Source organism: Tubulanus polymorphus, chromosome 3 (genome assembly GCF_964204645.1).
Source record: "Tubulanus polymorphus chromosome 3, tnTubPoly1.2, whole genome shotgun sequence".
In the NCBI taxonomy this organism is placed as follows: Eukaryota; Metazoa; Nemertea; class Palaeonemertea; order Tubulaniformes; family Tubulanidae; genus Tubulanus; species Tubulanus polymorphus.
This window is the reverse complement of record NC_134027.1, coordinates 5,383,988-5,411,202: the sequence shown is the minus strand read 5'-3', so window position 1 is coordinate 5,411,202 and position 27,215 is coordinate 5,383,988. Positions and strand designations below refer to the sequence as shown.

The following is a 27,215-nucleotide window of genomic DNA, read 5'->3' as shown; positions in this document are numbered from 1 at the left end:
AATGCTTAAGCCTCTCTATTTTTGATTTGACAGATCCAAATGTTGACGATGAAATGAAAATCCTGTGGAGTTCAGAAAATGAGACTGACACCGATGAGTCTGAAGAACCAGCAATGTCTTGTATGTCTCCAGTATTTGATGGAACTGCTGTATCTTCAGCTGAAATAGAAACGCAATCATCTCCAATACATCAAACTTCTCCTGAATCAAATTCATGTCCTCAAGGCCAACCTGATAGAGTATCAGATGAATTGCTATTAAAAACCAGTGATTTCAAATTAAGTGTGGTAATGAATTAAAGATCCAGCATGTTTTAGCCACTTGATTATAACAATTTCATGTCGTTGATATGAAAAGTTTTTCCCTTTTTAGGATGAAAGCTCTCATGATAGTTACAGCATTGATTCACAATCTCCAACTAGAAACTTCAGACAGAATGAGCACGTCGCAAATACAGGAACGAAGGGAAGTGATTGGGTCCAACAGATGTCAGTCAGCTGTACACCGGAGAAAGAGAATTATAATGCAACTCATTTGCATGATTCAGCGAATAAAAAAGTGAAACAAAAATATAAGCAGTGAGTATCCTGGATGTTCCACACAATCCATCAAAACAGCTGATAAAACCGCAATAATTGAATATACTTCCTATTTCTGTTCATATTACCTTTCAGAGGAGGTTTTGCTGATCAACTTAAAACCTTGGAGAAAAGAGAAACTGCTGAATTGAGATTCTGGTTACATCAGAAATCAAGCAGTCAAACTGACCAGTGCAAATCAAATAGTCAAAGTATAGGTAAACATCAATTCAAATATAGCTTCAATATGTTGATTCAAAATGTCAGATTTTAATCTTAAGGCTAGCGAACTTTTTTCAGACAGCGGTAGGATTTTGATCGTCCGAGTTGAAGAGATTAATGCGAAGAGTCCATTGATTCAAACCCGTTGCACAAAATTATCCCCACCGAGTGATGAAAAATATGTAACCGATGATCAATCTATGATTGTCTTATTTAAAAGGAAGAGAGTTGTTGATTTGAACATACAACAGGGATCAGTCATTGCTATCAATCCACCGTGGTAAGTTTAATGGAGGAGCCGTGTTAACCCGGTTTAGAATGAATACAGTCAGATGGATGGTACTTAATAGGTTAACTAGTTTATTTGAAGTACGAGCTTGCGCTACTAGTGTAATAGCTTCAAGGAGAATGATGAATCTACTATTCACTAGAAGCGAAAGCTCACACTTCAAATGAACTAGTTAACCTATAAAGCACTATCCATCTCATATTGATGATAAGTTTCGATAAACTAGAAATATGTATCCAAAACCGCAGAATCAGCATATATGGTACATGCGTATTTTTAGGCAAAAGCTTGAAGTGAGCAAAGATAGACATATAGTCTTATGTACGGATCACTGTACCAAGATTCAGGACATAGATATTTATCGAACAATGAAATTGGAAAGGCCTGGAAACTGTCTGAAACGGATGAAATTCACGTGTCACTGTCGTCAAGGTACCTACTGAATTCCGTGATATACACGCTGGTTGACACATTTTTAGAGGATTTTTTTGTAAATTTATTCATTAGAATCTGTTATTAATGAGTGTCTGGCTTCTACATGTATTATGACTAGTCAATACAGCTGTGAAATGGCTTTTCCTGTCTCTTTTTTTTAGATGTCAACATTAAGCATATAACTTGTCCTGCCCATAACAATCCAGCTGGAATGATAATAGATGTTCACTTTGTGGAAATAAAAACTGTGAGTATTTATCATCAACTGCTTGAATAAACTGAAATGATCAAAAGCCTGAAAATATCCCACAGAATATATTAATCATTAAACATTATATTAACTTTTATTTTCAGGGTAGAATTAAGTCGGATTGTATTGGAACGATCAGTGAAGAATTAGGACATCTGAAAAGTGTGTTATCCGCTCAAGGAAAAAATAAATTCAACATTTTACATGCGATAGAGAATGCAAGCCAATTCAGTAGCAGTATTTCAATCAATTTTACAGCTACAGTCCAGAGATTATGTAAAAAAAGTAACCAAGGGTATGTACTGTTCAATGGTTATTGCTTCCCAGGCTTCTGCTACAAGACCTTCATTTTCATACCGTTTGTCTGTGTGTTTGTCTTTCAGCAACTTAGCTTCGTTTATAGTGGGTCGATCTTGATGAAACTTTGGTCCAATGTTGGTATGGGGGTCTAGCTGTGCAGTGCAAAGAATGGGCTCAGTGCTCCACCTAGCAACAGAATTAGGCACTAAAAACTATTTTTCTCAGCAAAATGACCTTGACGATGATCTCATAACTGAGGAACGGTGTCGATGTTCAGAAAGTTGTCCTGACAAGATTTAGCTATTGGCCCTAGATACAAGATATCCAAAATGCAATGGGGAACTAACACATGGGAATTTTGGAGTTCAAAAAGTCCTCATGCGTCAGTTGTCGCCTATGGCTTGTGTATGTGTTTCAAAAAATGTCCTAGTTATTTCCGAATTGCCTTCATATTGAGATAAGTTGTCTCGTATTGATTCAATATTTTTTACCACTAACAGATGGTCACTACTGCTAAATGATTGTTATGGAGGTTTTGCTGAAATTTTTTTGTCTGATGGATCTGGCGCTTTAACCAGTTTGGAAGGGTCTGTTTGTCTATTTCAAGCAATGCAAGTACAAATGAGGACAAACCGTGCTAAGTAAGCTGGAATAATGAAGTTTCATTCAACAATTGTTTAATTCCGGTGCATTATAAATTGATTGATAATACCGTCTGCCTATTGTACCACTAAATTTGTTATATCTGGCATTATCGGAAATTATTGTCAGTACAGCTAGTTATGATGCTACTAAGTACCCTTAAAATTTGTGTGTTTAAACTTGAACACACGTATTTGATAGAAAACTTTATCCCTACAGGTGGGAAACAAGGACATTAATATTGATCATAATTGTAATTCATACCGATGGGCTTATGAACCACAACATATCATTATCTCTATATTTCATACATATCCAAGAATGACTGATTGATCAGATTTCTAAGTATTTTTGCATTACCGTAAATTGTTTTTTTATTTTCAGAAATCCTGCCTTGTTTTCTGTGATTGACTCAATATGGGACCCCAGTAAAATCAAGTTGCATCCTTCCTCACAACAGGTAATTTTGTAAAAAAACATAAATTTTAATCATTTTGTGAGAAATCTTATGGATTTCAATGAAATTTCATAATTAGATATTCATAAAAGAGTGAACCATAAAAGAGTGAACAAGATTTTTGTCTTCAGATGGATTTAGTGTAAATCTGAAAACAGTTGATGGAATATTGAATACATCATGATGTATACATGAAACTGTACATTCGTTAATGGATATAATGATTATTTGAACTCTCTACCGGGTATTTATTTTTTCCATAGTCTCAAGAACCATTTGAAACTAGTACCAGTAAACCTGTTGATTTCTGTTATATATTGACTGTGTCCATGGGAAACATCACTGAAGTGCACAAAACTTCAGATCTGTATACAGTTGGCCTTACAATCACACTTAATTCAATTTTGAAGGTAAGATTTCATAACTTTGGTAAAACATTAATCCATAGTGTATAGCAATTTACCTTCATTTATTCCTTTTTACAGGAGAAAACTTCAGAATCGCGAAGAATCTGCTTCTGGTGTTATTTATTACACGTACTTCATGATAAGGTAGGTAAACTTTTAGTATCATTAAAACAGGCGTGCCATTTAATCACTATATAAATTTCGTGAACTCTTCAGTTAAGAAATTGTGAGCATCGAATATGAGATATTTCATTTGCAGATAACTGATGAAATAATACTATACCTTGTTGACAATAAATTGGACAATACAGCTCCTTACGTCAAAGTACATATGAATTCTGTGTGTTCATCTCATACATTGGTCAGGATATTAGAAAAAGGTTCATTCCTACACGTTAAACATGCATGGCTCAAAGAGAAAGGTATACCATATTTGAATAAACAGGCACATTACAGTCGCCTAAGTCGAATCAATTAGGACCCATGATATTTGTTTGTTCGAGTAAGGAAATAGAGGTAGAAAATAGAGATAGAGTTAAATTCAAATGCTGTTGCATTCAGAGGTTCATTCATGGTTCTGAGATTTGTCATTGAGTTAAGATATATTTTTATTTGAAAGAATTTGAGTTAAGAGGAGTTGGTATCTTCTGTACAAAGGGTCTAATGTAGCCCTTGCCTGAACTACTGTTAATAAGTAGTTTCTCTATTTTAGGGTTTACTTTGTTGGACGGATTCTCGTTTGTTTCGGAGGAACCAAAACCTGATAAAAGAGTTAATCTATATGAGAACCTGATCGACTGGCATCCTGCAGTAATTAAGAACGATATTATTCAAATAACAGGTGAAGATCTCTTTGAATGAATTCAAAATATCAGACGTTTTAAGATTGACTAAATTGCAGCCTATGATGAGGTTTCGATCAACTATTTCATTTATATCACATTTTAAAGGTCTGATAGAAGATGTCGATGAAGAAGATTCCTGTTCTTGGCCAACATGCTTGATTTGCAAATCGGACCGGATAACTTTGAATGAGAATGAAAGGTTTGTGGTGTTTTTCTTAATCAGTAATCGGTAATCAGTAATATACGACGCGTAACCAGCGTTGGTGTTTCATCGGTGAAATTTTACAATCCTTATGGTACAGATATGCACTGTAAACTAGTGTTTTGGATTATAGGCTGGCCTATTGCGATGATTGTAAGGCGTATGTGGCTACATCGACGATATATCAATTGGCTATATACCTATCCTTAGGAAAGGAAAATCTGGTTAAAGTACAGGTAAATAACCTTTCTTGTATAAGCTCAAATTATTATTTTCATGAACTTCATTGATAATGTAATTTCAGTCGTTATGTATGTTTTAATATTTATTTATTCTTTTATATTATATAACCAAGCTTGGGTGAATTTTTTTTGCGAATGATTGAACAATTAAATGTTAGTGCCAGATTGGTTAAAGGACGTCTCAATGACAAGTATGAATGTATTTCTTTAGTTATGAATCATGTATGATATGTGCTTTTGTCACACCATATTGCAATTATTCCAAAAAACTCAAAATTACATAAGATATATATTTTTTTACATTCTTCAAACAATTTTCAGCCGACTTGGATCTTTAGTCCCAGTGGTCTGTTGCATTCACTTTTCATCCTTCTGTTCTATTACAAAGCTGTAGCTTAAGACATGTTGTATGGTTTCGGCAAGTTTCAAGGTCATTGGGTTCTGTATATCAGTATGTTCACAGGGGGTGTTGAATTTTTAAATTGTCGGATTGTCAAGCATGTCACCAAGTGGGCATGGTGTCCCTGGATCCCTAGTATTTATGACACAGTGACAGGAGAGATACTAGGCCTAGGTTTTTATTGCATTACACGTTTATTTATTCCAGTTAGATCAGTCGACAATTGAATCAATTCTGCCTGGTAAAAGAGATGGGTTTTACGATATTCAAATGGTTTTGGGACTTGAAATCAGATCCATGATATGCATTGTGATGAGTACCCAACCAATTTTGACATCAAGCGGAAAGATATGCGCTTGCTCACTCGAAGAAATAGAAACGTGCAAAAAATCTCTTACTGGTACGTACCATATTTTTCAAAAACACTAAATTCTATCACGTGTATCTGTGTTCATCGTTTATAAATACTAGGAATGATTCATCTGTTTTTATCTCATTGAAGTTATCAGTAGAATTTAATCACGTATTAATCATTCAACGTACGCCTACGCATTATATCAATTTTTTGCTTTCGATACTATTCAAAGTAGTCAAATTTAACGCATATATACGTAAATAACTGAATTCAAAGCTAAGATTTGGAGATGAAGTTTTACGTTGCAATTCCTATGCGCCATGTAACAGAGAGTAACCCACATGTTGGCAACCGCTGAAATATGAATTTTTGAGCAATTTGATTTTTCGGTTTTAATTCTGTTATTGTGTATTGTCGGTGTGCAGCGACTGGTGATACCGGTAAACTCTTCGGATATTGGATTATTTTTGCTGCTGGTAAACAGAGCAGCAGATGTCACTACGTATGTGCAAATGGAGCGATGTATGTTCACATTATCCGACATCATTCGTTTTCCTCTAAAATATTTGAATTGATTTAAGCACACTAGATGAACTTCGTTCTGACTCAATGATTCATTTTTCACATAATATTGTCCTGACACGTGTTTTGTATATAGACCGCTGCTATTGAAATTCTATATTTATCATTCAGGTTTTTCCGGAACTATATTTTTGTCCGACTTCGCATTTCACGCGTCACATGAATAGAAAAAACATGTTAGAATCATTTATGAAATAGCCGTGGAAAATTACACTAGCAGTTCAGCCGGCTGTTACTTACGCTGGCTGCCAACCACTTACCTGGTATTCAGGGAATTTTGTAGAAAAAAAGCTAAAAGTCGGAAATTTGTTGAGATTATTAGATTGCGTGTAAAATCAAACAGTTTCCATCGATGTCTTACGTATTTGTCTGTGTAAATTGATTAGATTCTTAGCAGATCGAGTCAGAGAAAACAACCTACATGTCAGGGAAAAATTGGGAAAAAGCAAGTCAAATAAGTGGTGCCCCCTGTTACAAAATCTTTTGAGGAGCTCAAATAATGAATTATGATAGATGCAATGAAAATTGTTTTTTTTTTTTTATGAAGACCAGTTTTTATGTTCTCGGCTAATTTATCGATGTTGATAAGATTGTACTTGGAGGAATTGATAATTGTTGCATTGATAAATTGTTGCTATTCACATCTTCCTGATAAACGAAAAACACATTTCCGATACATCAATAAACCGGTAGTTATTTTTTCACATTTTCTATTGTTATTGAAATGTGACCGTGCTGTTCCTCTATCTAGTGACATGTGATGCTTTGGTCCTATGTCATTTGAAAATTAATCATTAATAGGATATTGACGTTCCGACATTATTTACTGAATAAACTTTAGTCAAGTATCAGGTGTTTTTGATGCTAAATTTGTTTGCAAATTGATCATTGCCTTTATTTTCAATCCTCTTATTACCGTTTATTTACCCATCAATACTGATCGCCTTTCATAGAATAAGATTAAATTTCATTTTTTAGTTTTTATTAAAATATGTTTTTTTCTGCGTGTAGACTTTGCAACTCGTTGACCAGTGTACTTGTTATTTTGACAGGTGACCTGGCCTACTCCCATTACAATGGCACCCTTAACTTTTTATCTCATAAACATTCTATACGAAAGGTTATGATTCGCACCAAAGATTGTGTGCTACAAAAAGATTTTCTTTTTTTCTATATTTTCACAACTATATCAATCTTTGTTCGTTTCCGAATATTACGAAATTGATGGTATTTTTTCGATGTTGTTCTTTTCAATTCGAAATGCATGATCATGAAAGGTGGCGCCCATCTTAATTTCTATCGATTATATCGAGGATGAAAAGATATTTTTAAGAGCAAGTTGAACTTGCGCCAATTTTGTCACGACACCAGTAATCTATTTGGTCGCCGTCCTTATAAGGACTCGCACGTGCTGACAGTAGTTGATGAGATAAAAAAAAATCTAGTGAAACTACTTTATTGCGACTAATCTTAGAATAGGGTCCAATTGCGTTGATTTTTCTTATTTGCTCAAAGATCTTTGAGTGTTTTGTCAACTATTGAATATAAATGTTGTCTGGCACGCGACACCACAACGGAGGATCGTGCCCGCATGCTTTTTATCAAAAACTTGTTTTCGATGGCTCACCAGTAGGGAGAGTGTGATATGTGCGCCTTCAATACACATTATCTATGGCGCGTGAATCACTTTCTCGATTCAAAGCCTTCAAATAAAATTCAGATAACATCCGTATAATTTTTTGTAATCGTCGTGCAATATTTAATTTGACATTGTTCACGTAAAGTAGAAAAACCCGTTGCATTGTCCAAGTTGTCGAATAGTCAGGGTAATCTTCATTGAATATTATATACTTTTGAAAGAATTGATTGCCGAAATCATCTGCGGAGTATGTGGCAATAGTTGCGTTAAAAATTGGATTTCAGAATTAGGATTTGTTATTTTGATTCGCGTTATCATTTCTGATCAGAAAATCATTGGAAATGAAAAGAATTGATTGATTTTTAAAAGGAGTGTAAAATCATTCTTTATTAGATGTCACTGCTGTGCACAATAGAATGACGTTAATGATGTGAATATCATAAAAGCCGCTTAGTTACAAACTGCATGCAATTTCAGCTTACGGCTTTAGAACATCTGTATTTGTACGATTTACCAGGAAAATCATACCTAAAAATAATCCAATTAATTGCATGCAAATATCTATAATTGACGTATGATAAATACTATGATAGTAACTAATGATATATAATACTTAGGAAGTATGATTTATATAGTATTTTTACATCTGAAGTTTTCACTGGATAACAATTGTTTGAAATGTTAGTTCTCAAAATGCTGTTTGTTGTGAAATGTTTTCGAATCGCGCCGTCCATATTTTGTTGTATTCACTCATAGCCGGATATGATGTGCCTTTACATATCCCATCAATAAACCTCGCATTATTGTTGTCAATGCTAGTAATCAAAACAATCCAGACTATCACTCCACCTCAATCTTGGCACCCTGTCAAACATCGGGCGACTCTGAAAATATAACAATTATTGAGTAATTACGCGACAAAAAAAACTGAGAATGTCAATACACTTATGGCCCAGTTACGATCCCGGGGATATTGTTATAGTGCTCACGATTTAAACCGCAATATTCAAGAAAAAAGTGCTGCTATTAATTATTTTGGCGCGCGCCTATAGTTGGCTGAGATCCAGAAGTGGTCGAAACAGGATACGAACGTAGCAATAATCCAGGGGTGTCTACTCATCTAATGACGTGGCCCAAGATTTCAACGAGTTGAAACCCGCATTTGTCCCTGAGGTCATCTTAAACAAATAATAGACTCTTTATGGCTGTGATTTCTATCACAAGCTCGTTTATCTTTGTGGGTCGACTTCTCTGAGTTCAATTTTAATGTATGGCTTAATCCTAGAGACGTTAAATCTGACTCAAGCTGATAGAAAAACAAAATATTTTTTTCTTTCATGTTGTTCGAAGAGGAAGCAATATGTAAAATGCTTGGTAAAATATTGATGGTTTGGTTTCGTGTGATTGTCTATTTTTTATGTTGTTTTGTAATATATAAGAGATTTACGTTCATACAAAAAGATATTGCAAACAAGTTTTTATGGATACAAAAAAGATTAATCATAGTCAATTAAAGAGCATCATTCAGTCAATCATCAATGAATGATCAATTTGGTATCTTGGGATTGTTCTCAAAATACTATCAATATTTTTCTGTTCGCGCGATCCATATGTTTAAAATGTCTGATAAGTTCTATTCAGGGCCCAGTTCGACAAACAAGTTTAATTTTAAAATCCGATTTAATTTCTCCATTATTTCAGTTAATGTTAAATCAATTTAGGAGTCGATGTTCTCACAAGGATTTCATAGAAACCGAGCACAAACATGGGAACCGCATGATATGTGACCCTCAATATCGTGCAGTTGGGATTGTTTACTTTTGTTGATGATTTGCTAGGAAACTTACTCAAATAGAATGATGAAATAGTGTTCCACATAGTGTCTATATATAGCTTTTTTGAACCCTGGACAGACGGGAAATTAAATCGTGTCACTATTGGCACTTGAAAAGAAAGTAGTACCATTATTCCTCGCAGTGCTTATACGTAAATAATCTAAAATATATCTAAACCATATCGCTATTATTGCATTGCATATAGAAATTCAGACTGATAGTTTAGATCAATTGAAAATATGAAACTATGCTGCAAGCTTTATCTATCTAAAATGATTGTGTTTTTTATCATTTAATCCAATTAGTCTAAATCATGTGTTCTGTGTTAAGTGTTAGATATTTTGGATCACACTACAAGGTTAGAAACATAACTGGCATACTAGTCGACGACGAATATCTTGAAGTTTTATTTAAGCCCAAATAATTATATCGTTTCGAGTTCGCCGGTTATTCTTTTAGAACGTTAACGTTATTTGGAATGGGGAATTCCTCGGTACAAAGTCTATAGCTGTTTCTAGAAACGACGAAGTCTGCTGGCTACTGCCCAATTATTACATATAAATAGACACCAGCTGTCTGCTTTAGGTCTTATTGTGACGTCGGTCACACTGGAAAATGATAATAACATTCAAACCCTTTGTTTCAGCTGCCTGAAAAAATATATCCATTGTGTTGAGCTCGTTTTATGATAAAAAATATGTGAGATTTTTAAGAGTTTTATTGCGTCTTGATGGAGGATAGCGATCTCTTCATCTAAAATATATAATATGAAAGATCTATTACGTATATACACAATGACTAAGCATTTATTCTTATCATTTGGAACGTTGTTGATTGGCAGCTAACAATTGACAGCGAAACCTTGTCAATTTTTTCTCAGGTCAAGCTTTTCCAAAAGCCGTTTTGTATCATTTCTTTCAGATGCATGGGAGTAGGTTATTAGGTCACTAACTGACCAGTACATGTATACTGAATATTGAATCCTGATGACATTTTTAGATCAATGCAAATATCATTATTGGTAATTCTGATAAATGTCGGTCACTTCATTGAACCGACAGGACAAAGAGCTTTATTTTTAGAATCCGTTGATCTAATGACTTTGTTTGAATCCGATTATGAATATTTACCAGATAAAAACACATACGACAAAGATTTTAAGAATTGAAACGCAATAATTTTTCATGTAATTTATTTTATATATTGATTGTATTTTCAACAAGTGCTGTTCAGCTTTAAAACACTGACTAAATAATACAAGTTAATAAACCTTGATTTATTTAGCTTTACGTGGAAATATGTATAAATTTAGCATATTTAAATATCTCGGGACTATGAAAATGAGTTGACTACCGTTGTTGTGCCAGGTAAACATGGTCATTTGTGATAAATGAACTATTCTTAGTCGGCGTTTAATTTTCATACTATTGAACACCTTTTGTTCGGATGAAATTTCACAATAACTTTTCAGCCATGCGTGGTCTATGCCAAAATTAAAAAAAAAAACTAGACTTTGACTCAGTAACGAATTGTTCCCGGCAATGATTTCTGGCAAATGCACAAATCCATCAGGATGTTGACAGTTTTTCTAAAATCATGCGATTTAATTTACTCAAATTAAAATTTGAGGTGTTGTCACATGCTATCATGTTCGGAAGTTGCGCAATAGTCTTGATAATAGCCTGGCTGGTTCTCATTGAATGAGACTCTTTGGGTCGAGTCCTGATTTTCTATTGCGACCCAAAGAATTTGGCAGCGATTCAAGATAAAATTTTTTTTTTGGCTGAACACTGAAACTGAGTATTTTGGCAGATTCTATTCAGTTTGACGTCATCTTTCAGCCCAACTCGCAGTTCATGACATATCTCTTAATATTTGTAGAATTGAATTTTATGATAACCTATTGCTACTAATTTAGCAACGCTATTTTCTGTCCTATTCTCGAAGAATGGTCGACGTCGGAAATCCGGAACAGAGCGAAAGAGTAACGAGCGAACTATCAGTTTGGAATACCAAAACTGGAACTGACTTTATTTTTACACATAGCTATTTATATAACACAGATTCAGACAGGTTGAGACATGGAAAATGATACAAAAACAAAGGTGACGAGTAGTGACATGACAGTGAGACAAACAACAATAAACACATTCTGACACAGACAAACAGTCTCAGAGGACAATGAGTAATAAGATGGAGACATAAACAATAAAGAAATACGAAATATAGATGAAATATGTATAACAATTATCAGTGACATTTAGTGTTGTTAAATCCTCCCCCACTACGTTCTGAAAGTTTTCGTCCCCGAAAATTAGATGAAATGAATTTAATGAAGAATTATCAATTTGAGAACAATATTTTTATACAAATTAAAAGTATTGATCATTCACAAGCTAATCAAAATCTCATTCCTAACCAAACTATATTTCTACCCTTTTTATCCCATAAGTGTTTGATGATTCCTGATTCATGTAACGAGCACAATGAAGTATTTCGATCAATGTCCAAGCATTTATTTTTGGAATCTGGTTCGCGATAGGTGAATGATTTTATATCCAAATCGTATCTGTTCAAAATGTCATAGAAAACTGATGATAATGATTGTCCCCAGTGCACAAAGAAATCAGCGTATTTTCTCGAGATTGGATCTTGCACCCGGACCTCATATAATATTCCTGATCGTTTTGCAGCCATGATTTTCGGTTGGTCTGCTTCGTAAAGATCACCGATATCAGTTAATGTATCTTCGCATGCTTGAGAGTTTTTCGGATCTTTAGCGCAATGACAAGGATAATTTCGCATTTTTAATTTATCCAATTTTGATTGTAGTCCAAAGATTTCTTTTTGTTGTCCAATAATAGTTCTTTCTTTTGATTCTAAATTGACCTTCAAATCGACAAGTTCACCTGAAAGTTTCTGCGAAGTTTCTTCCAATTTCTTTATTTCAGCGGTAGTTATGACGTCCTCAACTGTCTGAGATCTTATATCATGAGTCGCGTTGACAGTCATGACCGCTGTGTCCATGGTAGCGTTATCTGATTTCGTTGACTTCGGAACTTCTGTTTTCAGCATCCTTCGGTTCAGGAATTCCTGCATACGTCTACGGTCCCGATTCAGAGTAGACTTCGATTTCACCGCTTTCGATGGCTTCGATGACTGGACTGTCCATGCCAGTGAAACTTTGATACATCCTTCCTCGGCATTAATAGTCCAATTCTGAGGTGCCTGGTGGTATCCAGCCTCTTGAAGGGTTACTACGACTGCCGGTGGTAGAATATTCATCGTGATGGGGAAAACTAGCTGTTGAGAGCGCGGTACCAGGATCTTATACGGGCAGTTGAATATAAAACTTGCCCGGGTTCTCCACCAATTTAGCAACGCTATTTTCAGTCCTATTCTCGAAGAATGGTCGACGTCGGAAATCCGGAACAGAGCGAAAGAGTAACGAGCGAACTATCAGTTTGGAATACCAAAACTGGAACTGACTTTATTTTTACACATAGCTATTTATATAACACAGATTCAGACAGGTTGAGACATGGAAAATGATACAAAAACAAAGGTGACGAGTAGTGACATGACAGTGAGACAAACAACAATAAACACATTCTGACACAGACAAACAGTCTCAGAGGACAATGAGTAATAAGATGGAGACATAAACAATAAAGAAATACGAAATATAGATGAAATATGTATAACAATTATCAGTGACATTTAGTGTTGTTAAACTAAGGTGGCATATGTCTACAATGATCGTCACTGAAACCAGTGAATGTTTTGTGAAATATCACTTGAATTCCGGTGAGATACCCTTTGTTGGTTCGTAACAGTACTGTCTGTAGTAACACCTGTTGCTATTGACAGGATATATATATATATATATATATATATATATATATATATATATATATATATATATATATATATATATATATATATATATATATATATATATATATATATATATATATATATATATATATATATATATATATATATAATATATCAATGACGACCTTTCGTCTGCAGTTTTTCCACAATTCCAGTTCTTTGTGTGTCAGTGGAAGATTTATGGCCATTGCTATATAACAAACTGCCCTGTCTCTTGAACATGATTTTTACACTATTAGAACAATGTGACTTCATTAATCATTGTTCATTTGATGAGTCCATTTTGATGTCCAACAAAATGCACTGCATCAACCTCGTAAGCTGAGACAACATAAAACGTGATAAAATCTTTGATTTATGAAAATGCAAGATGCGCTCGATTCAAACAATGAGGTAATAGAAGATAGCACATGTTTTGTACGAGTCAATTGAAATAAGTATGTTTTACGATGGGTTCGAAATAGTGGAAGTTGCAGATGTTGTTTAGATTAATCGAATTGATAGATTCTATATCACTTGATTATTCGTGAGAATTGTCAACTGCGTGTTTTTATTGTTTTACACGCACTCGATGACTCTTCATAAATTCAAGATGTTTCTGACAAGGCAGCATCAGAGGGTATCGTAAAATCTAAATTCTTTAGATCGCGTTCGATCGCATTTATGAATTACTACCGCATCGGTTCATTCAGTTTTATTAAAGTTTTTAAAAAATTCTATGAAAGCTGTTGAAAACAGAAATTTTTTCGCGTTAGTATTTGAATGTACTAGTTATTAACTTGAACGCTTAAAATACAGCTGTTGTCACCAGGCAGTACCACCACCGTTCATCCGCGTGATTCACTCATAATGAACGGGGAACACCCATTTTACTGCTTCCTCTCAAATCTCATTCATACGACCGGAGACTCATTCATACCACCTCCCCGTTCATACCAATCTTTATCGATTAAATAATCTTATTTCGTTGTTATGACTATTATGATTTGAGTTCCCGCCCATTCATTAGGTCAGGTACACTATAGTTTATGTTTGTCTGGTAACACACACCAAATCTGTCATTTGAATGAATCATCTTTGATTGGTCGCACCCCTAATATAATGCAGCATCAGTAGCCATATTTATCTCCTTCAGTCATTAATTCTTGAATGAGTGATGGTAGTACACACCCAATGAAGTCATGTCTGGATGCTTATAAGCACCTGATGAATGAATGATCAATGTCCAGACAGGTTCACTCCCTCATTGACTCAGCATACTCAAACTTTCAAAATCAAAATCACATAAATCTTTGAATATCATTTTGGGGATGTCCCGGGTTTTCCAGTGAAGTATTTGCCTTTCTTAATTGAGGCTTTTTATAGATATTCACACCGGACTATACTCGATGTACAAAACTGTGTAGAGATATCGATTCATTATCACATGTCCCTCAGTTCGTCTTCTATAAATATCTAAAAAAATTTCCCCATCATGCACTTTCACTTTCTTTCGATTTGCCAACGCAGGCGATATTCAACATAGTATGTATTTTGTATAGAAATATCTGGAATGTATTAATTTTGCACCGAGTTTTGAAGTTTAGAATATGAATACAGGGGTGGAGATATTAGTGGGTATTTTGGCTGGTCCTCCTGCATTCTGTCCCATAAAGGTTGTCCTATTTATCAAGGCAAATATCTTTAAAGCCTACAAATCTTACTCCTTCTTTCAGTAGCTGTACCTTTTTTCGAATGTCTACTGATACCATGAAAGGACCCCACTTTCTTTTTTGTTGGCCCCGGGCATTCAATTTCCTAGATCCACCCTGGAGATGATGCAGAATGCTCGCCGTTACGGGTCAGCCTCTGGGACGTGGTAGCTCCCCTTAGAGAGAATCGCTGACGATGAAGGTGAACGGTATCCAGTAAAATAGCGATACACAACAACAATTCAAAATACATCATTTATTTACAAAACGTTACCACGAGCAACTTCGTGTGATAAAACTTAGTGCATCAAAATAATAAACTCCATTTATACATATTAAGCCTCCAATCGCAGTTGGAACAAACCATCAGATAACATACTAAGTAAGAATACTCTACTTCTATAGACTATTTCACAAAGTATCTATAGCTACAGTTTTTTGCTCGCTATTTTTCTCAGGTAATCTTCGCAAATTTCAACCTCACCTGCCACAGCTTTAATTTCATACGTACCTAATGAATTTGGATGGAGAATGATAAGGGATTATGCTCTCAAAATTGTTTCCGCTTGCAGAAAATGAGGTTGAAACTTTCCTCGCAGAGGAGACGATTATACTAATTGTTAACATTCATAATGACATTAATATTTGTTTTGACCAGAAATTATATTTAACTAATGAAAACCTAAATTTCAATTTTAGAGACATGAAACATTCTGGTTGTCAGATTAAAAATGGTTTTTGGCAGCATCATTGAAATTTCTAACTGCAACACAAAAATGCAACATAAGTAAAAAGAATCGAGATTTAATCAATATATATATTTTTAAGTTAGATATCTGATCCGATAACATCTAACCAGATACAAAATGCGCTGAAGAAATTTTATAATCCCTACATCATCAAATTAAATCGATGGTTTCTGAATGGCAGTTTAATCAGCTCCCGCCATGTGCCAAAAACTGGCAAACTATACGTGTCAAATTCAGCACAAATTTCTACATCCAGTGGTTGTTGATCAAGGACATAATAGTATCTTGATTGATCTTAGATAATAGGTACATTATACAAATCAGTGAAAATTCATTTATAATTCTGATGGTACATGTATATCGTTATTAAAAATACAAAATGCTGTTTAATAGCAGTAGAAAAACAGTAGAAAAGTTTCTCCACATCAAGGTTCAGAGAGAATTATGCTACGCCAGTATATAAATGGAAGCACTGGGACTATGCATATAAACATGTACATTATCTAAACTATTTGAACTGACAGTTTCACAGCTCTCGCTCTCTCTCTCTCTTCATAATTAGACTATTTACATCCTCCTTATATGACCAACGAACATTTAACAGAAACCCAGCTTTCTGCATTTGACAAAATCAGGTTTAATCAACATATTTATTTATCCAGTAGCTATACTTTTTAATTCAAATGCCCTAAAATCCTTTTGAAGACTCATGTGTTTTATGGGCACTGCCATAGTTATTGTGCTATGTGTCCGCTGCTAATTCAATGGTCTATATCATAATGCTCGTATTGTTATTGAATGAATATAATAAAAACTACTAGTAGTTTCCGTTGTAAATAAAAGAGAAGATGCCACGCTGGAGGCGCGAGTGAATCGAGATGAGTCATTGACCAAATCCGTCCAATGCATTCATCTCTGGCGACAAGTCATAACATGAAATTTACAGTTAAAAGGAATATCTAACAGTATCTTTCAATTGAAATGTTTATTTAAGCTATTATTATCGTTAAAACCATTGCGATGTTATTACTTTAAACTGAATATACTTAGCTAAAAATGTCCACAAGTACGGGCAGTCCCGTTCAGCGAGTTCGGCTTGATAAATGTATATGATTTTGAACACAATGTCGGTGGAGATCGCCCCAGGTTCAATCCAGAGTTCTGAGATTTCCGGAAAGTTTGATAGTTTACGCAACTATATACACACGAGTCGATAAATGATTTAAATAAACTACACATGATCAAATATAATGGAACACAAAATAATAACGAATTGAAACGAACGATGACAGCGCTAATGCAATCACGATTTCCCTGCAAATATTTGATTATTCAGAGTTTTGTATAGTTGAATTCGACGGAGGTAGATCGTTCCGGTTACACGGCGCGCGTTCAGTATGTATACTATATATATATATATATATCATCTTTCCTATGTACACTATGTACAATAACAGTTTATAAAACACATCACGCTTCAAGTTCGATATCCTCTCAAAAAGTTAACTAGGAAACACTTGAGACGAATTGTCCGTTAGATTCAACCCCAAACTGTTGATCAGACCACGCATTGCTGCTAATTCATTATCCTTTCCCTCCAACTTTTTTTTCAATAGGACGTTTTCGTCCTGGAGAGATTTCAGCTTTCTCTCGGTTTCATTTTGGCGATATTTTGCTTTGTCGCGACTCTTTCGGACGGCAACGTTATTTCGCCTTCTCTTTTCCTTATATTCGGGGCTTTCCTTATCGACGGCCATCACCTTTTTGCGAGCTGCCGACGATCTCTGCGGGCGCTCGACACCTGTTGATGCTTCTCCAACTGTCGTCGGTACGGCAGTTGCTGCCGTTTGCGGAACGGCCAGATAATCATCGGTATAATCATTCTGATTCCAAAGTTGCTGGAGCTGCAAAATTTTGGGTTCGGCGGGCGGTTCGATTTTTATTGCGTTTGGCGACGGACCTGGAACTGCATCATCGGCCGTGAAATTTCCCGATAGATCCAATTGGTGCTGATTGACGTAATCGAGTATATCACAAATATCTATAGACATCTCTTGCCCGTCCAAGTTTGTATTGTCATCGTCCGGTCGAGCGACGACTTTCATATCATAGTCGTCATACATGTTGCTGTCTGTTTGCTGGTTGTACAAATCCATTTTTTTAATTTGTTAATTAGAAATAACTGCGAAAAACTAATGCGTAGAACCGATTATACGAGATCGACTGAATGAAACTTTGCCGCTAACGAGCGCAAGAATAACGTGAAAAATATCATTCGAGATGACAATGTCGCAGCGAACCGCAGTATCAACTTTCTCCCGGGACGCTCTGGCTTCAATTGACGATTCAGCGACGATTTCTGCTGACAGAGTGGAATCCGTCGCATTGTCAGACTTGTTGTGTATCAATACGCGTCAACGTTACCATGTGCTTTCCCGCCAAAATAAACAACTCATTTGCTCCCCAGAATGAAGCGATAACCTCTAGATTATAATGTTAGATAAGAATTTAAAACATTGATGGAGATGGCATGTTCGTATTAACTCCAAATGTGGTTGATTTTTGCGGCACTATTTTATCCAGTGTGGTGTGGCTTCCATATGTAGGTTATGATTCAATGCGCAGTTTTCAATTGGATGTTATTTATAGAAAGTGACGTGGCACTAAGGGTTTCCTTTGAGCGTGTTTAGGCTCGTACTAAATGGCGGGAAAAATAATGTGCGCGTCCTCGAATTCTCTTCGGGAATTTTTTGTTTTACTCCATCGAAGACATAAACATAGAATTTTCATGCCCATAATTTCTTATTATATAACTCAGTCAGTTAATGTAATTACTAAATTACCGATTTTTTATTTAGAATGAATTCGCGGGATTCGAAACTAATAGGCGTCACTATATGTACGCATGCGCAAATTAAGGATAACTTCCGCATTTGCATTTTTGTTAATTTTGAGACATTTTAACTGGATTTAAAGCTTATTTTCAGCGCTTCGGGTGAATATCCAATTGAGAAGAGGTGCTTAATCACGCTAGTTAACACGGAGTTTATATTGAAGTCATTTGAATTATAGGTTCATTCGAAATTAAAGTGAAATCAGTGAAATAAAGGTTGTTGATGGTTTGCGCAATGTCTGTGTGATGACGCAATACCTCCTGTCGCCTTAGTCAAATACCATTTCACATCAGTTGTCTAACGAATAACTTTATTTTCCATCACGATCTGGTGAATCTTGGACTTCGGTACTCTGGTATGGTTTTGAATTGAATGTTAGTCAACCATGTATCACAAGAAATCAGACACAGTTTCTGTCTTGTGATCTTTTTACCTAAAAAAAAAAAACGTTTGTTGGTGTTGTATATGATTTTTATCGGAGCCTTAATTTGGACCCCTTGATGTAATGAGTGAGCCCCTGTTAATTTTATTGCGATTTCATGATCTATAATTTTCTTCTTGTCATTATTACAGTTGGTGCCAAGTGATTGATATGCGAAAATGCCTCCGAAGAGGAACTGCGACGACGGACCGTCGACGAAACGGCGGCGACAGCCGGAAAAAGATTCCGACGAATATCGAAAACGACGCGAGCGAAATAACGAGGCAGTGAAACGTAGTCGCGATAAGACACGCACGAAATACAAGGAAACAATGGAAAAAGTGACTAAACTTAAAGAGGAAAACGCGAAACTCGAACAAAAAGTGCAAATACTGTCGAAAGAGTTACAGATTTTACGGGATTTATTTCGCGCTCACGCCGGCGCTAGTGACGTTCCCGTCAATAAAATAGGCGTGCAAAACGACCACGGGGAATACACCGTCGTCGGGGTTAAATCAGAGTCTTCGGAGTCGGAAAGCTAATGACTCGTCATATTCGCTCGAAAATTATGATTTTCAAACGATTTTAAGTGCTGGTGATGCACAATTTCCGTCCTATTCACTGGCAGTTTGAAAATTGAATGATTTCTTTGTGCTTAAAACTTTTAAAGTATAATATGCTGCTAATGTACCAGTAACACAGTTGATCTGTAGTTTGATGATTATGATGGTAACACCAGCTTTTAACCAATTCTGAGAATAGGGTTGTGACGGGTCAACTGTCATCATGTAAATCTCCTTTTACATCATTGAATATAAAATTGCTGTTAATGATATTTTATTTGTTTATTCACATCTGCGCATGTTCTACCTGGTATTGAAATGTAAAACCAACTGCAGCTGCCTCTCAAAAAGTTAATTGTAAATAAGGTGCTGCATTTTTAACGTACTAAGTGTAATTATATCTATTACAGTAAAAAAGACCTGATACCATCCATTGTCCCTCTGTGCATTATAATAGACAAGACTGTTTAATGATAGAGTGCAGTACATGTACATGTATTATATAGTATCGGTACCACTATATTACCAAGACAATATTCAAATAATTCTCATTCATTAGACCAATAAGATGTAACATATATATAATCTCTATAAGTTAGACTCACTACTACAAGAAGCAGCCTTAGATATTTCGGCCTTCTGCCATTGTGGGAAATTCATTAGTGGTTAAACCCCAAAACTCACTCCGACATACAGCCTTGAATAAAAAGCAGACTAAGGCTACCCATTGATATCTAATAGCTCAAGCTATGAATGGATCGTCAAAATATAATTCAATTAAGTTATATGCGATGATATTCTATGGTTTCGTGGAAATTTCTTTTCCTACAGTACAGTCCCACAAAGAATAGCAAATTTATTCTGAATCGTACTTTTATTTATCCGTTATAATAATTGCTTATTACATTGAGGCGATTCGTTTTAAAGAAATGTTGTTCATGTATCTAAAATAAATTTATTTGTAGTAATTTGATTAGTTGTTTGATTTTCTGGTTTGGACAACGAATTCAAAGAGGACGAAGTTTGACTGCTGATGATTCGAATTTTGTCGTGTAGAGCTAATAATTGCGATGTTGCCCTGCAGATGCCGCTATCAGACGGGCGTATATTTTGTTACATCGATGTCAACAACTTTGTTCTGTGCTATATACTGTAGTACTGAAATATGAAATTGGTAAGATATCAGAAACAAATTCACCATTTTCAGCTAGATTCCTTGGTTAAAGATTCTCGGAAGTGATTGCTGAGTTATGTCCATTTGAATTTATTTCACTTTTCAGTATTGTTTGAGTGGAAATGCGAATAAACCATGTTTTATACTGACATTCAAAGGGACAACTATTTTGTTAGATTGCTCTCTAGATTTGTCAACATTACAGCATTTCATCCCACAACCTGTAACAAAAAGGTAATCCTGGAAACACAGAAATGTATTTGTTATGGCATCATTTTTAGAAACTCAGAGTCAGGGGCGTTTAATCATCCCACAGCAACCTAGAGTTGGGATGGGGGTAACTTGAGTTAGAGGATTCAGACCAATTAGAAAATTATTGTATTCTTCATTTTGTATTCACTAACGAACATGCATTAAGAGAATATTCATATTATTTATATCGAATGATTTCATTCAACTTCAGTGCAAAGTTTGATAATGTACCGCCATGGAGAGCACCAGGATCCCTTGCAGATAAAGTTGGAAATGTACGCTTAGTAAAACATGCATGTATTATTGTGCACTCTTCATTCCTAAGATAGATATATTGCATCTATTATACACTATCAATTTTTTTTATATGATTTTCTAGACATTGAAAGACCTGAATGGACGCGTATTTTTGGATGCAATTCCAGAATTTCATTTCCCTGAGGTAACAATCATGATGACTGGTAGGCCTATCAGAATTACATAATTACTAGTACTTTATGTATTTTTGGCGGGATATATTTTGTATTTACTGAAATTCATACCCGGTAGATATTATTATAACTGTATACCGGTAATCTATGATATTTGTAGACTGGTTTATTTGATTTGTCACTGGTGGATGTCATTCTCATATCAAACTCACAATGTATGCTAGCGTTACCATATATTACCCAATATACAGGATTCAATGGACAAGTTTATGCTACCGAGCCAACCTTACAAGTAGGAAGGTAAATAATTGATGCCGCTGGCAGGTAACATTGTATCATTGTAAAAAAAACTTTCTATCAGTTTTGTATAAGGGAGGATTGAAATAATGTTATTCATCCGATTTGATTGTTCCAGACAGTTGATGGAGGAACTAGTCCATTTTGTAGAAGACTGTCCAGGAAAACCATCAGCCGCCCTCCTCAAACATGACTCAGTTATCAGGTAGAACTACGAACCCTTAAATATTCCAGCATTTGAACGTTCATTGTTCTTTTCTTCCAATACGTTATTACTGATTTAGATGTCTTCCACCACCTCTGAGAGACGTGATTAAAATTTCATCATGGAAACAGTGCTATAATCAACACGATATTGACGCATGTTTGTCAAAAGTGAAAATGATCGGTTACAATGAAAAACTGGTAGGTAACAAAACAATTTGATTCCCACAGATATGTAACAGTTTTGTAGATAATCTTCTCAATCTTTTTTTTCAGGCGGTATTTGGTGCAGTGCAGGTTACAGCTGTTAGTTCTGGTTACTGTCTAGGTAGCTGTAATTGGGTCATCAAATCTGAATTCGAAAAGGTATACATGTATAGCTTTTGTTAGATATTCTTTATTGTTCCTGTATTGACTTCAAACAAAATCACAATGAGACTTATGTTATTACAGATTGTTTATCTATCAGGATCATCCACTTTAACCACACATCCAAAGGTTGGTTTAGAATAGAAAATTTACCGTGCTAGTAATTTTGATATCCTAACGTTTCTATACCCAGTAGCTTTTTCATTCATTTTAGCCATTAGAACAGCCGCCATTAAAGAATGCTGATATATTGATTTTATCTGGCTTGACGCAGGCACCAGTTCAAAATCCTGATGCCATGATTCGAGATTTCTGTGTAAATATAAGTATGTTTCACCTTAAATAGTATTCAAAATAGTACACATACTAACCATTTATCTATTCATTTTCACATTAATTTTGATATTTTAAGCTTTGACATTAAGGACTGGTGGAAATGTATTGGTGCCATGCTTTCCGACTGGTGTCACATTTGATTTGTTTGAATGTTTATCCGTTCACATGGATACTTGTGGTTTGTCAAACATTCCGATGTACTTCATATCTTCACAAGCTGACAGTAGTCTGGCGTATTCAAATATATTTGCAGAATGGTACGTGACGAAAGCTTAGGACAGCGATGAATCTTAGTGACCAAGGCTCATTTTACTTTTTGCTTTTTCATTATATCTCACTTTCAGGTTATCGAGTTCAAAACAGAATAAAGTTTATCTACCAGAGCCACCATTCCCCCATGCAGAGGTATGTATTCGTTGATAATTCCTGTGTATTTGTTTCTGTCTTACATTTATTTAGTAAATCAAATGATGCATTTCTTGTAGCTGGTGAAGTCTGGGAGATTGAGGCATTTCGCCAGTCTCAATGGTATGTCTCTGTGATAATTCATTCTGAAGTCTTAACCTCACAAAATTATTGGAATTAGTGATAGCAAATATATAAATCTCTTACAGATGGCATAAGCAAAGAATTTCGTCAGCCTTGTGTAGTTTTTACTGGACATCCGTCATTACGTTTTGGGGAAGTAGTGCATTTTTTGGAATTATGGGGGAAAACAGCAAACAACATGATTGTTTTCACTGGTACGATCAACAAAATTGAAAGTTCAACAAAGTTGAAAGTCCTGTCATTCTTATTTTCAAGAAAATGATTTTCGTTTTCTAATTTTATTTTTTAGAGCCAGAATTTCCTTATTTGGAAGCATTACTTCCATATCAGCCGCTTGCCATGAAGGTACTGCAAGTATTCAAGGATAAGAGTAAATGCATTAGTTTTCTTATCTGCAGATTATGAGAATTGAATGTATTTATAGGTTACGTACTGTCCAATCGATACATCATTGAGCTACTCACAAGCTAACAAGTTGATCAAGGAGTTGAAGCCATTGTCTGTAGTCACAAATGAGCGTTATACCAAGCCACCAGCCATGTTTCCTCAACGTTCTGAACTCATTATTGAATTCGTATGTACATTGTATTCTATAATTGAGATTTTAATCAATTGCCGTCTTGAAACCCTAGATCTCATTCTTCGTTTTAGGATCCTCCACCCTTAACATTCATTAGGAATTCATTTCTTTCATTACCAGTCAGAAGAGGTTATGAACGCCTTGAAATTAGTCCGAAGGTAAAAATGGCTCTATTTTTTCATATTAGAAATTAAAAGAAATTAGTATATTTTCTTAACAAAGGTCATATCGAAATTCTAGCTCGCTGCTGATCTGAATCCAGTAGAAGTTAAGCCTGGGGTGGCAGTTGCAAATGTTATGGGTCACTTGCAAGTTAAAGACGGCAAATACCTGTTGGAAGTGAGTTTCATTTCATATAAAAACTTGTAGTCATCTTTGTACACTTGACGTTGTCCCCTCATTAATGAAAATCCATTTAATTTCAGCCATTACCAAAACCCAATTTGATGAAAGGTGGTAGCTTCAAGGGTGGCGATCGCCCCAGGGCATATATCTGGGGAAATGTTGATATCGATCAATTCAAAGAATCACTGAGAAGGGTAATTTATTTTCAATTCATTTATGCGCTGGTATTTCCTAAGCTAAGCTCTTCTCATTAAATATACCATTTAATTATGTTTTCAGCAAGGTATTGTTGATGTCAAGGTTGAAGATAGTCAACCAAATGGATATATCGTGCATTTGGTAAGACCTTGCTTCTCAAACCTGCATTACAGAGGTTCTATATTTTTCTCTTTTAAACCTATTGTTTCATTTCGTACTTTTTTCAGCCAAGTGAAGATTGCTTGATAAGAATAGAAGATGGGTCAACGCATATAATCTGTGATGGGGAAGACAGCGCTCGTATCAAAATACGTGATGCATTATTAGCATGTCTGGATAAACTTTGACAAATGCGTGCAGATTCACAAATGCCAAGAAACTGAACCCTATTCATTGCCATTTTCTAAAGATGAGGAACGAAGTTTTATGAGCAATGAATGTATATGTACTTGCTTGATGGTCACTTAACGAAATGAGCAACATGTTCCGGTATATCAAGCAATATTTCAATGCATTTAATTACAATGTCAATAAATATTTTATAGATCAAATATTGCTTCTTATGGTTTTGCAGTGGAAAGAAAGGCTTAAGCAACAAAATTCAAACATTCATGTACTAAATATCAACAAATTCAATTATTTATTGTCTACATACTGGTACATAAAAAGCATATTGTTTAACGAGCATATTCTTTTATTCAAGGAAGATCTTTGTATTTGCCCAATCTAAGTCGTTCTTTAGCTAGTTCATCCTTTTTCCACGTAGGTACATGATTCGGGACATGGAATATGTTTGGATATTTAAGTCTTTTCGGGTAATCCTCAAATGGTGAAATCATTTTCAATCGTTTCTTCAAAATTTCTTCAGCAATTTCTTTGTGATCTCTATAGTAATCCAGGTATCTAAAAATGCAAAGTTATTAGATAGATATCAGTACAAATAATATCTCGTGGGCATAATTCCGATGAATCACTAGCTACTTACTTGTTAAATGGTTCTTTCTTAGGGTAATATCTTTGGGGTGGGTGATATTCTATTGGATAACAATATTCAAATACAGGGTCTCTCATTCCTATAATATCAAGTGAACAATCATGAACCGCTAAGAATAAGTGTATGAAAATAATCTCAAAATATCAAGATGTATTCATACCCAATTGATGCCTGAACGTATCCTGAACACTGTGATCCCATTCGCTTAGGAAGAAAGCCAAACTAGCAGGAGTCATATGATCTTGGTGTTCTCTGTAGAAATCTAATGTGCTAAATGTTCTTTCCTTTAAACTTACACTATAAAAACATATATGGAGAGACATAACAAAACAATTGACTTTCATGATGTTCCATTGAATTGAATGTTGGACATACCAGTCTTGAGGTCTTTTTTCCTTGCTGAAATCAATCTTCTTCTCTTGTTTGTAAAGTACGAAGACATATCTGTGGAAACCAGTCCCACGAGCTGGAATCGGTTGTAAATAATCACAGATTACTTCCCCTTTACTAACATCAGATCCAGGAATATTCCCTCTGGAAAATAAACAAACCTTTCAAAGATTTCTCTATGAATAATTACATGTAATATAGTAGTAGTCAAAGCATTTGTTTTTTAGACTTACATGAACCAATGTATATACTCTTTATCTTGATGTTGAAGATGCTCATCTGGACAGGTCATGACTAGAGTCCATAATGAATTATCAGCTGCATCATATGATATATATGGAGCTGAAACTGCCTAGATGAAGATGGACAAAGGTTTTTTGAAGTTAACTGATTTCGGTGAAAATACAGACTCTACTGCAGGTTCGTGATTATCAATCTACCTCTTGTGCTGGTATCCTATTCCCGATAAAAACTGGTGAAACAAGCGAATCATCATAATCAAACATGACACTTAGGGGAACCTGTGGTATGAAATTTGCCGCTCCATACAAATCATTGAATATTCCATAATGTTCTGCAACAGTCTGGATATGCAATGGTCCAACTTCACGTAGCCAGTCTTGTTCAACTTCATCAAGAGGTAAAAATACTGAAATAGGATACCAAAAAATCATGTATGTGTCAGCTTCACTTACATGATGAGAAAAACTATATAACAACATGACCTAAGCCCTACAAAATTTTTAAAACTAAAGCTTACATTCTTTGTTTCTTGCCAGTTGTTCTAACTCGACATCCGATTTTAACTTCTTCAATGAAATTTGTCTCTCTTTACTGCTAACAGGGGCTCCTTTCCAAGGTAATCCAATATCTACTATTTCATCAAGTTCTGCATCTTTTGCATTCATAGCTGAAAAAGATTACATCATTTTGGGATTCGAACCGAAATTATCACATTTCAATAACCCCGATGGATGCATTTTTAGTACTATTTTTTGTTTACGTTTAGATGATAGTTTTACCTGCTTGCTTTTGCTCAAAACTTTCAGTAGCTGTCGGTATGGGTTGAATGGTTTTTTGAAATGTTCTTAACTGTCTAACTGGATAGAAACGTAATGAATAAAGACATGTTTTTGCTTTGAATAGTCGGTCCGCGAATGCCATGGGGGCCGCCATGTTGTTAGATCTCGCTAAGGTGGCA

General features: G+C 35.2%; 4 protein-coding genes across 4 annotated transcripts; 2 read left to right on the top strand and 2 right to left on the bottom strand.

Moving 5' to 3' along the window:
- Window positions 1-2,859: 2,859 nt before the first annotated feature.
- LOC141901230 (DNA repair-scaffolding protein-like) lies at window positions 2,860-19,627 on the top strand. Its single transcript, XM_074788340.1, has 10 exons — window positions 2,860-2,906; window positions 3,101-3,176; window positions 3,437-3,583; window positions 3,659-3,724; window positions 3,840-4,002; window positions 4,293-4,421; window positions 4,531-4,624; window positions 4,761-4,863; window positions 5,477-5,669; window positions 19,485-19,627. The coding sequence occupies exons 1-10, from the start codon at window positions 2,860-2,862 to the stop codon at window positions 19,496-19,498; spliced, it is 1,032 nt and encodes a 343-aa protein (XP_074644441.1). The 3' UTR covers window positions 19,499-19,627.
- Window positions 15,525-18,407, bottom strand: LOC141901004 (uncharacterized). The gene has a single exon (XM_074788057.1). The coding sequence runs from the start codon at window positions 18,171-18,173 to the stop codon at window positions 17,520-17,522; it is 654 nt and encodes a 217-aa protein (XP_074644158.1). The 5' UTR covers window positions 18,174-18,407; the 3' UTR covers window positions 15,525-17,519.
- A 1,395-nt stretch (window positions 19,628-21,022) lies between the features above and the next one.
- On the top strand, window positions 21,023-25,169 carry LOC141900975 (integrator complex subunit 9-like). Its single transcript, XM_074788014.1, has 21 exons — window positions 21,023-21,069; window positions 21,176-21,303; window positions 21,533-21,596; window positions 21,701-21,763; window positions 21,913-22,052; window positions 22,168-22,254; window positions 22,334-22,454; window positions 22,530-22,619; window positions 22,707-22,751; window positions 22,837-22,948; window positions 23,035-23,215; window positions 23,303-23,363; window positions 23,444-23,486; window positions 23,573-23,701; window positions 23,797-23,852; window positions 23,932-24,081; window positions 24,159-24,245; window positions 24,328-24,426; window positions 24,513-24,626; window positions 24,712-24,771; window positions 24,858-25,169. The coding sequence occupies exons 1-21, from the start codon at window positions 21,061-21,063 to the stop codon at window positions 24,975-24,977; spliced, it is 1,959 nt and encodes a 652-aa protein (XP_074644115.1). The 5' UTR covers window positions 21,023-21,060; the 3' UTR covers window positions 24,978-25,169.
- A 110-nt stretch (window positions 25,170-25,279) lies between these two features.
- Window positions 25,280-27,193, bottom strand: LOC141900986 (large ribosomal subunit protein mL38-like). The gene is made up of 8 exons (XM_074788032.1): window positions 27,037-27,193; window positions 26,775-26,924; window positions 26,455-26,663; window positions 26,248-26,366; window positions 26,000-26,158; window positions 25,785-25,921; window positions 25,616-25,703; window positions 25,280-25,533 (listed from the first exon to the last, which is right to left on the bottom strand). The coding sequence occupies exons 1-8, from the start codon at window positions 27,188-27,190 to the stop codon at window positions 25,329-25,331; spliced, it is 1,221 nt and encodes a 406-aa protein (XP_074644133.1). The 5' UTR covers window positions 27,191-27,193; the 3' UTR covers window positions 25,280-25,328.
- Window positions 27,194-27,215: the final 22 nt, after the last annotated feature.

What these genes read in the sequence shown, in the direction of transcription:
- LOC141900975 (XM_074788014.1), top strand. An exon ending in TTGCAGATAAAGTTGGAAAT is followed by an intron (nt 21,597 to 21,700) that starts GTACGCTTAGTA and finishes ATGATTTTCTAG; the next exon opens with ACATTGAAAGACCTGAATGG. An exon ending in ACGGCAAATACCTGTTGGAA is followed by an intron (nt 24,427 to 24,512) that starts GTGAGTTTCATT and finishes ATTTAATTTCAG; the next exon opens with CCATTACCAAAACCCAATTT.
- LOC141901230 (XM_074788340.1), top strand. Translation starts at nt 2,860, where the DNA reads ATGCTACTAAGTACCCTTAAAATTTGTGTGTTTAAACTTGAACACAC. An exon ending in GTGTTTAAACTTGAACACAC is followed by an intron (nt 2,907 to 3,100) that starts GTATTTGATAGA and finishes TTTTATTTTCAG; the next exon opens with AAATCCTGCCTTGTTTTCTG. An exon ending in CGATATTATTCAAATAACAG is followed by an intron (nt 4,422 to 4,530) that starts GTGAAGATCTCT and finishes CACATTTTAAAG; the next exon opens with GTCTGATAGAAGATGTCGAT.
- LOC141900986 (XM_074788032.1), bottom strand. Translation starts at nt 27,190, where the DNA reads ATGGCGGCCCCCATGGCATTCGCGGACCGACTATTCAAAGCAAAAACA. An exon ending in TTTTGAGCAAAAGCAAGCAG is followed by an intron (nt 26,925 to 27,036) that starts GTAAAACTATCA and finishes AATCTTTTTCAG; the next exon opens with CTATGAATGCAAAAGATGCA. An exon ending in GAAAAAAGACCTCAAGACTG is followed by an intron (nt 25,922 to 25,999) that starts GTATGTCCAACA and finishes ATGTTTTTATAG; the next exon opens with TGTAAGTTTAAAGGAAAGAA.
- LOC141901004 (XM_074788057.1), bottom strand. Translation starts at nt 18,173, where the DNA reads ATGGATTTGTACAACCAGCAAACAGACAGCAACATGTATGACGACTAT.